We start from the raw sequence: 16,556 nt of genomic DNA, 5'->3' as shown, positions 1-16,556 counted from the left end.
TCAAGATGAATATAGCTTAGTTAGTATTAAGTATGTACGCTAAATCTTCAGATTAGAGATTTAATCTTTCATTTTATATATTGTCCAAAAAAAAATTGAATCTTCTATCATTTATATTGTTGAACTAAAAAGGATCACTATGTCATTTGTCTTTTATCATCTTGAACTCTCTCCAATTATAGATAATGACTCAATCAAGTATTTTATGTTTTGTTTGATAACTATTTAGTTTTTTCTTAAAAAAATTAAGCTTATAAATAGTATCAAATTTTGGACTGGTGAAAACACACATGGCCTTTACGTGACATCAACGGTAAATTTGTAATTTGAGAAATAGAGGACATGCAAAACAAATAAAAAAGCTACGATGTCAAAGTCAGTATGAAAACTAAGTAACAAAGAAGAAGTTAGAAGTTTTTAGTCTAGATCACATATCAAACTATTTCATATTGAGTTATAATGATGTATTTATAGGGAGAATGAAATAGAGTTTACTTTTTTCTCTATAAAGAAGAGATGGATATTTTCTAATCTTAATAAGTAATGATTAGATATGATAAGATAACTGATTAGTTAATCCCTAAAATTATCTAAATTAAGTCTATTTTATATTGTATTTATCTTCACTTACTTTCACTACTACAAATTTGGTTTTTTTTTTTTTTTAATTTAGGCACAAAATTTTGTTTTCTTGATGATCATGGCAAAAGACCATCAAGAAAAATACTTTTCTTGACATAATAAACTTTGATATTTAACTTGACGTACATGCATGCCAAGAATAATATATTTCTTGATACAAAAATACATAAGTTTTGTCAAAATGGTGAATTTTTAATTTTTGAATTCGTTGATGGGCAAAACCCGTCAAGAAAACTTATTTCTTGATGGATAATGGCCATCAAGAAAAAAGCATTACTTGACGGGCATGGACCGTCAACGAATCTAACCACGAAAACAAATATTAATTCACACGAGATTTAGATCTTTGGCGCACGAATGTGACTGCCTATCAAGAAAATGTCATTCATTGATGGGCAATGGCCATCAAGGAAAAGAAAATTATTTAAATTAAACAACGTTGTTTTGGCTCCCTTACTAATACCTAAACCCCCAATTCTGATCATTGTCCTCACAAAGAAACATCCTACATGAAGATCAACGAAAATCCCCAAATCTTACCGTGAAGATTGATGCTTAAACCCCCAAAATACCCTACATCGTTTTGGCTCCCTTATCAATACCTAAACCCCCAAATCGACTACGCATGAAACCCTCGCCCATTGACTGCTATTTTTAAGATCAATGCCCAAGTCTTGTCACCGTGAAGATCGGAGCCCAAATCATGCCACCGTGAAGATCGACTCCCAAATCGTGTCATGACTATCGATTGTGCGTGAAACCAACCTACTACTGACCGACTGCTGTCGTGACAATCAACTCTTACCCAAATGATAATTTTTGCCTGCTGCCAATGACACTCGATTGTCGCCGTGACTTGCTGTGACACTTGATTTGATCCAATCTGTAAGTTTCTAAACCAATTTCGATATGTGGCATATGGTTCTATTTTGTGGAGTTTTTGTTGTGTTTGTTGTTGGATTCTTAATTTCTAATGTTATTTTCCAAGAGATTGAATTAGATTTCTATTTTTTTTTTGGAAATAAACAATGGATTTATGTTTAAAATTTGTAATGAACATGCTAATAGAGTCTTGTTTTCTTTAATAAAATAATGAACAAACTAACAACACATGAACTTAATTTGAGATTTAGTGAAAGTACAATAACTAGTTAAAATGTAATAAAATTCAAAATACAAAGATTAAAATAATATTTTATTGCATAAAATATGGATTTCTAAATAAACAAGATTGAGGTACACAATATCCTCAATTACTTGATATGATGTTGGTAAAATATGATATGATGGGCTTTAAATTAAAGAAGTTGCAAGAATCGATGTCCAATGTCCCAAAAATTACTTATTGACCCCCAAATCCTATCGTATATTTCTAAAAAATGCCTCCAAAAGATTAAGAACAATGTTTTTACATAAATCAGTATACAAGATTCAAATTAGTCACTTGGATGGTTTGTCATAACTTTAGTTTAAGTTAATGGTGACTTTCTCCCCCCCTCCCCCCAATTTTCTTTAACTTCCTTATATTAGTATAATGTATTTTGTCAACTAGGTTTGCTTTTTTAGGAATGACTATATGTTGATTAATTTAGCTATGGACCGACTATCCTCTAATTATGGTAGTCACTTATATGCTTTTCTTTTTTAGGAATGACTTATATATGTTGATTAATTTAGTTATGGTATATCTATCTTGCAGTTATGGTAGTCACTTATATATACTTTACTTTTTTTAGGAATGACTTATATAGGTTGATTAATTTAGCAATGGAATGACTATCGCCCACAGTTATGGTAGTCACTTAGATGATTTGCTTTCTTATGAAACGTTAATTTTACATGCTATATAATATATTTCGACCTCGTTAAATCTACCGTTGAAATTTAATTATATATGCTTTTATATGTTTAGGAATGGGTTAATTGTATTATATTGATAACTTTAGAAGATGACTATCCTGTAGTTATGGTGGTCACTTATATGTTTAGGAGTGAGTTAAGTGCATTATGTTGTTAACTTTAGAAATGGTATGACTATCCTCATTTAAAGTTAAAGTGAAGACTATGGTCATACGTAAGTATTTAATAGTTATTTTACATTATGTATATTATGTAAACATTATGATATCTTGTGTGTTTGTTTTGTTAGGGTCATAAGAGTGTTTTATGCTCGAACAAATTCAAGATCTCGACCTTTTACTTGGGTCCCTATTAAGGTAAGCATCAATTTTGATTAAATGATAATATACGTTTGTTTAAGATATTTGTTTTCTTATAATGTGGGTTAAAATATATGTGTACGTATAGTGTGCTTAATAACCAAGTAGTACAGAGTGTGGGCACTATATTATGAAGTTCATGCACGACATAGTAAAACACATGAGCAAAATAATTACAAGCGTGGTATGCATTTTCTTAGACTATCTTCTTTAACTATAATATTTACACTTAGTATAATTTTGTTAATAAATTAATTTACTTGTTTGTTTGCAGTTGACGAGACAAACACCTTACAGTAAATGGGAATTAGATACGATGAAAGTTGAGTATTGTGACTTAATAGAACGCTACATTTGATAGATTTTTGTTATATGATGCCTCAATAATTTAGTATATATGGAATAAGATATGAAATACAATGTCAATTTTAGTAGGGTTAGATATTATATGATTAGTTTTTAGATACGGATTGTTTGTAGAAACATTGTTTTACTGGTTGATTAATGAAAAGTATTTGGTTGATTTGTTGGATAGTAATTTTATTAAATATGTTACTTGTTTCAATGAGATGGTCTAATGATATGTGTTATTGAAAATTTGGCATTGTGTATAGTTGATGGATTGCAAGATATTTGTACAGTTGTTGGTGTTGAAAGAGTTGTTGATCTGCTTTTATAATTGTTGGGTATTAGAAAGAATGATACACTTTGTAATTTGTCTGGTTCTGATAATGGTCTTGTGTGTTTGAAAAGTTGAGTGTATAGTTGGTGGTTTGCAGGAGCTGTTAAAGTAGTTATGTTTGCAGAAGTTGAGTGAAGTTGTATAAAATTATTGTTTTGCAGAAGTTGTTTGAAGTTATTGATTTGTAGATGTGCTACAAACTTTATGTAAGTGAACTGATGTATTTTCTTGTTTGTGTATAAAGTAAAAGTTAGGTACAATGAGTGTAAATACAAAATTTAAATTAAAAGCTTGTTTGGGGTCGATTACAAGTTGCGTATGAGGGGTCCCAATGACCTTGATTTTTTTTTTTTAAAAAAATTACATTGGTATAGTTGACGGACAAAAAATGTCAATAAAAGTGTGTAGTTGAAGCTTAAAAACCATCAATAAAAATACTTTCTTAACATGCAAAAATATTGATAAAAAGGGTTTTCTTGACGTTCTTAAAAAATAGTTGATGGACAAAAATGTCAATATTACCTTATTTTAACGTTCAAAATGTATCAACAAAAATGTTTTTCTTGATTTTTTTTTCATTTAGTTGATGGGCAAAAAATGTCAAAGTACCCTTTCTTGGTGGCTAAAAACGTCAAGAAAGGGTTTTTGGTGACTTTTTTTTTACCATCAAGAAAATTAATTTCATTGATGGTCGACTTTCTTGATATTGGCTTTTTTAACCTTTTTTTGCCATCAAAGTAGACATTTTTTTTTACACTTTTGCCCATCAATAAAGGCCAAATTTGTAGTAGTATTTTTTATGATTTTTGGCCTATTTCGTCAGGTCTAAATTCACCCCAATACTACCTCCACCCATAAGTTTTCATGTCTTGTTATCCCCTTTATACTAACGTTTTCAAAAACCAAGTTAAGTTTTGAATTTTTTTTTTTTAATTTTTTTAAAATAATCTTTCAAAAACTCATCTTTATTTTTAGAATTTGACTACATATTCAAATCCTTCTCTAACGAGTGAAAACCCTGATTGAAAAATTAAGAAAAAAACAAACATAAATTTCAAAAACTAAAAACGAAACTATCATATGCACCCTAGCTACAAATTCTTAATTATATTATATAAATATACACCAAATGTGAAGCTGATTATACATAGAAAATGTATAACTAATTAATTATTAAGCAAATGGCCAAATTCTCACACGTCCAATATCTTTTTGTCAGAGCTAATAACGAGCTCCAAATCCCGTTCAGTGTTAGACACATGACCCTTGTAACGGTAATTCTTAGCACAATAAAGAAAAAAGAAAAAGTTACAAAACGCCGTTGCCGCAACCACATAATAAAAGTAATCCAATCTCCCTTTATTTAGATCATCCACCAACCAATCAGGCCTGCCATGAGCACCGCCGCTGCCGGTGGTTCGATGCACGATCAAAACCATAGCAGTATTAACATAGCTAGACAAAGCAATAGAACAAGACGAGAAAGCATTACCCATAGTTCTCATATGCTCCGGAAATTCCTTATTGAAAAACTCAATTTGCCCAATTATATTAAACGCTTCACAAAGCCCCATGAGGAAGAATTGCGGGGTTAACCAAAAGACCGACATTATAGACCCACCATTGTTGGCTCGATTTCTTCTCTGCATTTCGATTAGCCCGGCAACGACCATGGAAACGACGGCAAATATTATGCCGACTGCCATGCGTTGGAGCTCCGTTATGCCGTTTGGGTGGCGGGTGAATTTACGGAGAGTGGGGACGAGGAATTGGTCGTAGAAAGGGATGAAGAAAGTGATGGTGAGAAAGGAGATGACGATAATAGAAGCGGGGGGGATTTGGAAATTGGGTCCCATGTGACGGTTCATTTGAAGAGCTTGAGAGATTGAGAAGGTGGATTGTTGAATTATTGGAGTTAGGCTAAGAATTCCTGTTACCCAAATTGGGAAAACTCTGAATAAACATTTTAGTTCTTCTACTTGTTGTATGCTGCTTACGTTCCATTTGTTTACTCTTGTTCCATCTGGGTTTATCTCCTTCTCCGTTATAATTGCTGCCTTGTTTAAGAAACTGCAAAATATTCTCCGTTCGTGTTAGCTACGTTAATGAGAGATAATAATTTTATTATTAGAGAGAAATATACGATTGTGGTTAGAGGTTGATGATTTATATATAGCTTATCCCACTAAAATTGTAGACAAAATCGTAAATAATATAAATACGAATGCAAGACATTCCAAAACTAGAAAAAGAAGAGCGATACTTGGATGCATTCCAACACATATAAAAAGAACTTGACATTTGATAAATTATGTTTCAACAATTTGGTAAAATGAAAAAATATAACTAAGTATTTTTTAAGGGAGAATTCACTATTGGTTGTGGATTTAAATTTATGGATCTTTTAAAATATAACCATTAAAAATTGCGTTTGGTTATGTGTGTCATCATTTTTCTTAGGAACCAATTTGAATTTTTAGTTAATTTTTTTTCTAAATTAAACACCTTTAACAAGTAATAATAAAAAAAGAACAAATAATTAGAAATGGTTTTTATAAACATTAAAAAATTTAAAACAAAAAACCTTACCTAAATTTTTACTTTTTACCACGGATTTAAGAATGGACCACAGAAACACCCAACAATAAATAAATTGTAATTATTCTAGAAATTATTGGAGGAGAGAAACCAAGAGATGTGTTGGACAGTAGGAGATATTTTTCTTTTTTCTTCTTCATTTTTCTACAACCAATAATTTATATTTAGATAGAATTGCAAAATAAATAAATAAATAAGCCTGATTTTCTAAAATACTAATGTACATCTTATAACAATTCTTTTTAGAATTTTCGAAAAAAATATCAAATTATTTATAGAAATAATATAAAAAAATATTAATAGATATTGATAAATTTTTATAAGCATCTCACTGATAGAAATCTATCATTAATAGAGACTAATTGAAAAGCCTAAAATAATTAGTTTTTGCTATTTTGTATAAATAGTTTTTCCCTTATTTTTCTATTTTGAAAATATTTTTTTTTCAAATTAAGCCTACAAATATTACTTTCACTTATTGGTATCTATATTTTATTATTTATATTTTAGTAAGGTTTAAAAATTCAAGTTTAAGTATGAAAATTCAAATGGTTTTTTAAATTTTATTTTTACTTTTAAAAATGGATTAAAAATACAATGTTTATTTAAGAAAGATAAATACATCATTAACAACTTATGAAAAAAGAAACCAAGGATTCGAAAAAAGAATTCTCATTTGATAACCATTTTATTTTTTTAAAATTAAGACTAGGGATATTATTTTCATTTCCAAATTTTTTTCTTTTGTTATCTACTTTTCACTAATGGTTTAAAAAATCAAGTCAAAATTTGAGAAGTAAAAAGATTGTTTTTTTTTTTATAATTTGACTAAGAATCCAACCATTGTAATTAAAAAAGATGCAAATTATAGTAAGAAACGTAGATAAAATAGATTTAATTTTAAAAAATAAAAACAAAATTTCAAATAAAATGATTTCCAAATGGAATTTAAATAGATGTCACATCCTTTGTAGGGGCCGTGATCAAGAAGAATCCCACTAACTAGTGAGAAGGACAATATTTTCGTTTTATTTCAGGACAGGTCCTACAAAATGTTATTGTTCTCTCTCTCTTTTTTTTTTTTTTTTTTTTTTAAGAATATTACGTCACATATAAGGTGCATTATTAACACACTATTTTTAGAAGATAATTCAAGAAGTTTAAATAAGTCACCATTAATATAACTTTTAACAATTTACCTTCCTCACTCCTTTATGAGGTTAAAAATTAACACCTTCATCTAACTAGAGGATTTATTAACACCTATACTTGGTGATGACTTTTGGTTTGCATGTTTCTTAATTAATTCTCACAAGAAATCTATATACATAGGACCTTTTGCTCTATAAAATGATAAATCACCACCGAATCCTAGCCCAAAAAATGTAACTTGAAGTAATTTTTTTTTTTATAATATATATATATTACAATAGGTGGGTGGGATATTGGGGGTATCAAAATATCTGATTTTGAAATTGATAGTACTCGCACTATACTAATTGAGTTATGTTCATTTTAATAGAAAAATACATTTTTAATCCCTTAGTTAGCAACAATTGGTTCATTTGATCCCAAAATTTTAAAGTGTAATGTTTTTGTCTTAGATTTTCAAAAATAGGATTTAAAAGATACTTAGAGTAATTCTTTTACTATCTTTAATGTTTACCTGACATTTTAAATTAAAAATAATAATTATAGAAGAAGGAAGGAGGGTGAAGGAGTAGAGAGAAAAACACAATTTTCTTTTAATTATTGTTTTTTTTTTTTTTTGGAAAAATTCAAATTAGTCATTAGGTTTCAAAGTTGAACCATTTATTCTCTAATATTTCATTAATGCTTGATTTTGGTCCCACCATAATGGAGGAGTTAACATGACATTTTTAAAATAAAATAATTAAAAGGTAATATTTAGGTGCATCCTAGATATCACATATCTCTATGCATCTCACTCACATCACACACGTTAAAAAAAATTAAAATATTCGAGAAAAGAAGAAAGAAGAATTTAGTAGATGGTAAATTATAATTGAACAATTTGATGGGATGTACAAATATAAGTGTTGTCCAAAGTATACTATGTATTTCTCATAATTAAAATATAACTTAAAAATAATAAGAAGAAAATTTATCTCTCTACTCTCTCGCCCTTACCCCAGCTCTGATACCGGGTGACGAGAGAAAAATATAAAATTTTAAATTATTGTTTTTTTTTATTTTTAAATTTCATGTCAATAATTAAAGTATATCAATAAAAATTAATCACAAATATTTTAGTGCATGTATGTAAGTGATTTTTAAATGGTTAAAATTACTCCAAAACACATCTTTAATCACTTAAAATGATTTCATTGTTTGATTATTTCTACTTTTAATTACATTTTTCACCTTATTAAAATTGATTTTGAATTATTAAAACTATTTTTTTTTAGTATTTTGCAAATTTTAAAAAAATGATTTTTTGTCATTTTTTTAAAATTATTTATACTTTTAATTGCAAATTAATCACAGGCATTTCACATGCTATTAAAAGTTTTCTTAAAAATGCAAGAACTAAAAAAAGTACCTAACTTAAAAACTAGAATACTATTTTCTCTATTTTCTTTCTTTTTTTTTTTTTGGAAAAAAAATTGACTCAATTTTGGGAGATAATTAAAGAGCAAAGAGAGAAAAGGAATGACCTGAATTGATTGGTGAGAGGAAGCTTTGAGAGGACAACAGAGTCAGGGTCTAACGGAGGGTCATAAAAACCCTTCCTATCATCAGGAAGCTTAAGATGACGCTTCTTGTAAGCAGCAACAGCCACTTGAGCTAACCCAGTAAATATGCTTCCTTCGGGCTTTATAAACACATAAACACGAGTCCCCATGAAGAACAAAACAATTGAACAAAACATTAGCCCCGTCGGTATTCCATATCCCAAAACCCAACTAACTGAGTCTTGAATGTACACAACAATCGTCAAAGTAAACACCAAAACCACCATGAAAGTCGCGTAATACCAATTGTAAAAGCTCGCTATCCCTTTCCTCCCTTTCTCCGTCGTCGGGTCAAATTGGTCGACCCCGAAGGGAATACTACACGGCCTGATTCCGCCGCTTCCGATTGATACTAAACAAAGACTCATTATTAAGAATCCCAATTGAGATGCTGTCGGCCCTGAGCATTTCGTTGATCCAACGCACCCCTGCGGATGTAGCTGCGGTAACCATGCCGTTAGTGTCATGGAAGTCATCCCCTGTGTCATGGTTAATTAATTCAGTGAATTAAATAATAAAATTTAAGAAACTTTAAAAGAATTAAATTAGAGATTATTGATTTAAAAAAATCAATTTCAAGTCCCAAAATGATTTTTCTCACACTTTTTAAAACTTAAGAATTTTGACCTCTTGTTTACAAGCAATTTTACAAAATTACCCTCATTTATTTTTTTTCTTCTTCTTTCAATTTATTTATTTTTCTCTCTCTTTTTTTCCTTCTTCTTGTTCTCTTATTCTTTTGGGGGTGCTTCTCTTCTCCGGCATGACAACTTTGGCGAGACCACACCATTAGCTCCGACAAGTCCAGCTTTGGCTGACTTCTTCTTCTTCTCTCTTTTCAATTTGTGTTGCAGAGCTAGACCGAACACCGGAGAGCAAGACTAAGACAGTGAGCGAGACAGTAAGATAACCGAAGAAGAGAGCAATCCATGAGAAAAAAAAAGTGAATGAGAGAACGAGGGAGTGAGAGCAGGAGAACGAGAGAAAGAGAGACAGCCTAATCCACGTGTGCGAAGTTCCATTTTGATAATCTTACTCGAATTTGATATCAACGAACAGTTAAAAAAAAACCTCATTTTTAAAAAGTGAGAAATCTCTTTTTTTTTTTCCCTCAATTTGAGTCATCCGTTAAATTAGGGGTATGTAATTACGAGAAAGGAAAAAATGGAAGCAACAGCAATGGTCCAATAGCGGCCAATATAAGCGTCAGAGAGAAAGGCGCCGAGGAGGGGCAAGAAACTGGTGACGCCGGTCCATAAGCCCATTAAGCTGGTGGCGGAAACTTGATCCATATGATATACTTTTTTTAGGTACACCATGAAATTGGCTAGTAGTCCCATTGAAGCAAGTCTTTCAAAGGTTTCATTTCCTGCCAACAATATACCAAAATGTCAGAGAATTATTATATTATTACTAGCCCCTAAAACTAAAAACAAACACAAGAAGAAGAAGAAGAAGAAATAGAGAGACCAAGGATGTAAGGCATGCTCTTCCATCCTCCAGGCTCTCTTTTAGATTTGTTGTGTAGGGAAACATCTTTGGTGAAGCACTGTAAGTTGCTGGGAGAGCTTGAAGCTTTGCTTTCAGCCTCACTCTCCATTATCTCTCCTCTCTGTCTGGTTTTTGCCTCTTTTTTATTCATGGCTTTGTCTGTATTTATAGAAGAGCCATACTCCAAAATGCACTTCTTTTTGGACAAATAGGGTGTACCTAATTTCATGTCTCATTTTTCATACACAGTAGGAATAAAATAAAATAAAATAAAACAATCAATTTTTTAAATTGGCAAATTTTGATTGAGTGCCATCTAAGATGTAGAATAGATGAGTGCAACACGAATTGGATCCAAATATTTTTTTTCTTATTTTTCTGTATCTCATTATCATCATATAAATAAAAAATGAATTACTGCATTTAATCCAATCTTTTATTTCTTTTATTCTCAGACAACTTTTTATTAAACAACTATTTAAGTTGCATAGTGAAGTTTTCTATTTAAAATATTTTTTAAAAAAATAAAAAAAATATCGTATATCAAATTATAATCGAACAATTAGACAGGGTAATTAACAAATTTTTCTTTTTCTTCTCTCTAGAATATTTTGGGTGATTGAAAGGAATTTCACAAAGTTAATGCATAAGGTTAATTTAAAGGGATCCACGATGTGGTGTGTTTGTTTGAGCCAAGGAAATAATGAGGGCACTGACAGCCTGCAGGATAGTACATTTGTTATAAATTAGTAGAGAGGAGAGAGAATGGAAATGTGAAAAAGGTTCAAGTTGAATTAAGGGTCTGAAGGTAAAATACTAGTTTATTCTAGAAAGGAATGTGACGACAATTTTACACCGTCGGGATTAAAGACAAATAAATAAATTTGAAAAAGAAATATCTTTTTGTCCTTTGATTTTGGGGTTAGGTTTTATTTTACCCTTAAATTTAAAAAAGTTATACTTTTAATCTTCATAATTTGAGTTTAATTTCAATTTAGTTTTCAAGTTTAAACAATATTATAATTTTATTCTTGAAATTTGGCTTTTGCTTCAATTTGATCTCTATGTTTCAAGATTTTACATTTTAACTTCAATTTTTCATCTAATACTTACTTTCCGTCTTCAATATTAATATCTATATTAATTAATTTAAAAGAATTAAAAAAATTATAATTAATTAAGTTTCACTATTTTTTTTCATTATTGTTAAAATTAATTTTAAAATTAACACCAAACATTGGAAGTGAGTATTGAGTGAAAAATCGAAATTAAAAATGCAAAATCTTGAAATCTATGGACAAAGCTGGAAAAAAACTCAAATTTCAAAGGTAAAATGGTAATATTTTGAAACGTAGAGACGGAATTGAAATTGTTGGAGTTTATGTAGTTGACAACATTTGTTTAAGTGTATTAGATGTTATGATATTTGTCTCTACATTGCTGGCCATTTGGAGAAAGGATGTTCTACGGAAATGTTGATTCTGCAAAATATTTTCTTATTGGTTTGCTGTCTTATTCTATTTTATTTGCCGATTTCCTTCATTCTTCAGTGTGCGATTGTCTTGGAAAGTAGGGTTGCTTGTCCATCTATCTGTTATGCATATTTAAAGGTCTTTAGCCTTTTGGGGTTTGGTTGGTCATTCTGTTTAATCTGAAGCTTGTGATTAAAAATCAATTGTAGTGTGTATTCGGTTAACATTGCAAAGTATAGACAGAGTTGAGTTCTTAAAGACATACCTTGTGTTCCTCACATCAAGGGTAACAAGATCTATTTGAGAAGGGATTCTCGAGCTTAGGAGTAGCCTAAGCCATTCGAACAAAAGAGACTTAGTTCTTAGAAGGAAAGTTAGAATGCAAGTCTTACCACTTGAGGGGAACTCAAGTCATATATAGAAAGAGACACGATCTTAGCGGGAGCCTAAGATTTGCTTCATTGATAATATATCTTAGGGAGAGCCTAAGACACTATGAGAAGGAGTCAATTCTAGGGGGAGCCAGGTTATTGATTAAGTGATAAAGTTGTGCAAGAGTCACTGTAATTGTGCATCTGTTACAGATAAGTGCTAATTTGTAATTGTTTATCAATGATATTAGTGAAGTTATCTTTTTTGGGCACACTGCCCCCTAAAGGTAGGTGAATTACACCAAATTAGATTACTAATCTTTGGCATTATTTTACTTATTCTGCATATTTGATGATTGTCATGTAGAATGCTATAGCATTGTTCGTAACATCGATCACTTGTAGTAGATACCTCCTTACTTTTTTTTTTTTTTTTGAAATCAAACTCAAAACTTAAGATTAATATTGTATCATTTTGAAACCTAGAGACCAAATAGAAAATAGACTCATATTCAATAAATTAAAATATATATACTACAAGAAATCACACCTTTCTCGATGCCTAAAATCGCCGAAAAATGGTGGAAAATGCATCGAAAGATCCTCTCCGGACGAAGTACTTGTCGTTAGACGTTTGGTTGGGAGAAGTTCGTCAGGAGTGTAACTTCCCACGCCCAAAATCGACTATCAGGAGTAATGCACAAACTCCCGATGCGTCAAATATGACGTCGGGGGTTGAAAAAACTTCCGACGCCTAATATATGGGGTTGGGAGTGCTAATAACTCCCGACGTTCAATTTCGGTCGGCGAAAGTTCATATTACTTAGCCGTCGAGAGTTCAATTTCAGTATTTGAATTTGACTTTCATTGGGAGAGAGCCATTCTTTAAAAAAAAAAAAAAATAGTTTGTAATTTGTAATTTGTAATTTATTTTAATTTGATTTGAATAACCTATAAAACATCATTAACCAACTCAAACATATTCACGTAAGAAATAAAACAAACAAAGTTCATACTATTCTTTATCACCTAAAATAGAGAAAAGTTACAAGATAGTTTACAAAAGAAATATGTCTTCACAAATACATAAAAGAAACAACATGAAAAAACCGTCAAGAAATATGTCTTCACAAATACATAAAAGAAAGAACATGAAAACAACGTCTGGAACATAGCATCTCCAACAACATTCCAACCTCATCCTTGAATAGCATCCTACAACAAAACAAAAACATTCAAATGTCATAAACTTCCAGAAACAAACAAAAAACTCTAAGTTCAACTCCAAAATGAGTATAACTAAACTCAACCCACCCTCCACTGAAGGAACTTGTTTTACAGAGAACCTTTGAGCGGAAGCGGAGAAATCTCATTTCGATTGAACACATACATTTATAGAAAAACAGACAGATTATGCATAAAACTTAAATTATAACATGCTATATCATAATAAACAAAGGTTCAAGGGACTATACCTTAGAAGAACCCTTCTTCACATTAATCCCTCGATCTAACTCGTTCATGAACTCTCCTCGAACAAGCAGCAACCAAACTCGAACCAAAAGAGGACACTACCACTTGGTGACCTTAGTATTCTCGGTGTGAGAACCCAAGAGCGGTGGACTTTTGCTATTTTGATTAGAGGGTGTTTTGGAGTTGGAGGAGGAAGACGATGAAAGGAAGGAAAAGTTATCGCATAGCAAAAATTCAATCGTGTAGTAAACTAAGTCTATCGCATAGGCTCTAAAAAAAATCATGTAGAAGATCAATCGTCAATATTCTTCTCTTGGAATAATAAAAATCATATTTTCATCTATCCCATTTTTTCCATAAAACCAATTAACTTCCCACTAAGGAAGGGTTAAAGAGAAAAATGGAATTAATTATTAAATAATTAATAATATAAATAAATATGATTACCAACTTATCATATTATATTTATAACCTATAGTTTTAATATTGCATCATATACAATATATAAACTATAGTTCTTTTTCTCTATTTTATGGCATTTAATATAAATCATATTTATATCAAATTTAACAACTATGAACCTTATTCATAAAAAATATATTTGAATCATATTCAAATATTAGTTCCTCTAATTAAACAATAATGTATCAAATACATCATGTCAATTATATCATATATAATTTAATTAATTTAATTATATCATATATAATTAAATACCCTCTTATTAATTGAACATTTCAAATTAACCCAAAAATTGATTCTCAACTTACATCCTTTGAGCTACCAAGGGGACCTTATGGACCTGTAGCCTGAAACTCCAATGGTACATGAATAAATAATTAAACTCTTTAATCCCATTATCACCATCCGTTAACTGCCAAGCACTCCATTAAAGACTGACAGTTGCACTCTCCTGTGTCCATTGGATATAACCAATCAACAGTATGATGACTCTTCACAAATTGCTCGTAAGTATAGCTGGGCCAAATTACTATTTTGCCCATGTAGTTACATCTAACTCTTTAAGTACCACTGATCCCTCTAATGAACAATAGACCATAGTTCCACTATGACTAAACCCCTCTCGGGCCAGGAGAGGGTGTGACACCACATTGTTCAAGACCCGAAATTAGCCCTTAAAGGAGCAATTTATTTACTTACCTTTGCTTTAGGGAATGAGTGAATTCCATCTTGCGTAGCTAAGTTCCCAGCTCCTCAATCAGATGAATCCCCAAAATGGTAGGCTTGTTGAGTCGGCGATCTAGCCACTCTCACCCATATAAAAAAAGGACCACCCTCATAAGCAAGAGTTCACAACTCACTTAGGATTAATGTGATTAAGGTTATGTTACCTATGGCCATCCTAGTGAAATGAAAATCTCTATTATGAATAGAGTTATATAACGAGACTAAACATTTCGTGGTCCGGTCTTATACAAACTTCTTTATATAGAATATCCCTGCTCGTATGTATAATACATGAATGATCAGGATCAGATCATTTGTGGCACTTTATAACATTTGTAACACCTACAAAGCAGGCCATACTCGTAGTGTCACAAGGATAAATTATCCAGCCTTATCCATATACTATAAACTATTTAGGTTATCACTTAAACATGATCCACCTGTATGTCTCCACATACATGTTTAAGTTACAACAATAACCTTGAATATTAGTTTATTGGTTTGTGGTTAATGCAACTAAAATATCATATATTTCATAGACAAGGTGAATAAAACATCATATATTATTAATCACAGAAATATTTGTTCATAAAATGTTACAAACTATAGGACCCTACGAGATTTAGGGCATCAACTCTAACAATCTCCCACTTGTCTTGAAGCTAGTGGGGTGTACAAGATAATCAAATTACAAGTACACAAAACAATCTACTAGGGCATAAACAAGCCTAGTACAAGATCTCCCACTTGCCCTAGTCTAGCCATGGTCTGTCCCATAGACCATACTCTGCAGGTGACCTTCAAGCACCTGTAGCCGTAAAGGCCTTCGTAAACAGATCAACAACGTTGTACTCCGAAGCTATCTTCATGACAATCATGTCCACTCGATGCATAATCTCTCATATGAGATGGTATTTCCACTCAATGTGCTTGCCACCCTTATGAATCCTAGGCTTACGGGAATTAGCCACAACACCACTACTATCACAATAAACTATGATTGGCTTTGATATATCTGGAACAATTTCCAGATAAGTCAGGAATTTTCTCAGCCAAACGACCTCCTTAGTAGCTTCAAAAGCCATTACTTACTCAGCCTCCATGGTGGAGTCCGCGATGCACCTCTGCTTGGTGCTTCGACATACTACAACCCCTTTGTTAAGAGTGAACACTGATCTTGAAATGGATTTTCGAGAATCCCTATCAGTCTGAAAATAAAAGTCTGTGTATCTTATAAGGATCAAATCCTTAAAACCATATACAAGCATGTAGTCCTTCGTTCTCCGTAGATACTTGAGAATATTGTTAACGGTTGTCCAATGATCAGATCCTTGATTTGATTGATATTTATTGACTATCCCCACTGCATAGCAGATATCAGGTCTAGTACATAACATCGCATACATCAAACTGCCCACGTCAGATGCATAGGGGACCCGTCTCATTTCTTCAACTTCTTGAGGTTTCTTAGGACACTGTTCCTTAGACAAAATAACTCTGTGCTTGAAAGGCAATAAACCCTCTTGGAGTTCTGCATCGAATATTTGATCAACATCTTATCAATATACGATGTTTGAGACAGTGCTAACATTTTGTTCTTTCGATCTTGAAAGATTTGAATACCAAGAACAAACTAAGCCTCTCCCAAATCTTTCATTTGGAAT

The 16,556-nt window shown here is 31.4% G+C and overlaps 1 protein-coding gene across 1 annotated transcript; it reads right to left on the bottom strand.

Annotated features, from left to right (window-relative positions):
* Positions 1–4,631: 4,631 nt before the first annotated feature.
* On the bottom strand, positions 4,632–10,543 carry LOC120081375 (protein NRT1/ PTR FAMILY 2.13-like). The gene is made up of 4 exons (XM_039036194.1): positions 10,368–10,543; positions 10,049–10,266; positions 8,820–9,376; positions 4,632–5,613 (listed from the first exon to the last, which is right to left on the bottom strand). Exons 1-4 carry the CDS (start codon positions 10,537–10,539, stop codon positions 4,737–4,739), a joined length of 1,824 nt encoding a protein of 607 aa, XP_038892122.1. The 5' UTR covers positions 10,540–10,543; the 3' UTR covers positions 4,632–4,736.
* Positions 10,544–16,556: the final 6,013 nt, after the last annotated feature.

The sequence above is a fragment of the Benincasa hispida genome, chromosome 7, assembly GCF_009727055.1.
Source record: "Benincasa hispida cultivar B227 chromosome 7, ASM972705v1, whole genome shotgun sequence".
Lineage (NCBI taxonomy): Eukaryota > Viridiplantae > Streptophyta > Magnoliopsida > Cucurbitales > Cucurbitaceae > Benincasa > Benincasa hispida.
The sequence above is the reverse complement of the archived record's forward strand: the minus strand, read 5'-3'. Positions and strand labels throughout refer to the sequence as shown.

Coding starts and splice junctions, on each gene's coding strand:
- LOC120081375 (XM_039036194.1), bottom strand. CDS start 10,539: ATGAATAAAAAAGAGGCAAAAACCAGACAGAGAGGAGAGATAATGGAG. Junction 10,267..10,367: donor GAGCATGCCTTACATCCTTG/GTCTCTCTATTT, acceptor TATTGTTGGCAG/GAAATGAAACCTTTGAAAGA. Junction 5,614..8,819: donor CCTCTCACCAATCAATTCAG/GTCATTCCTTTT, acceptor AATATTTTGCAG/TTTCTTAAACAAGGCAGCAA.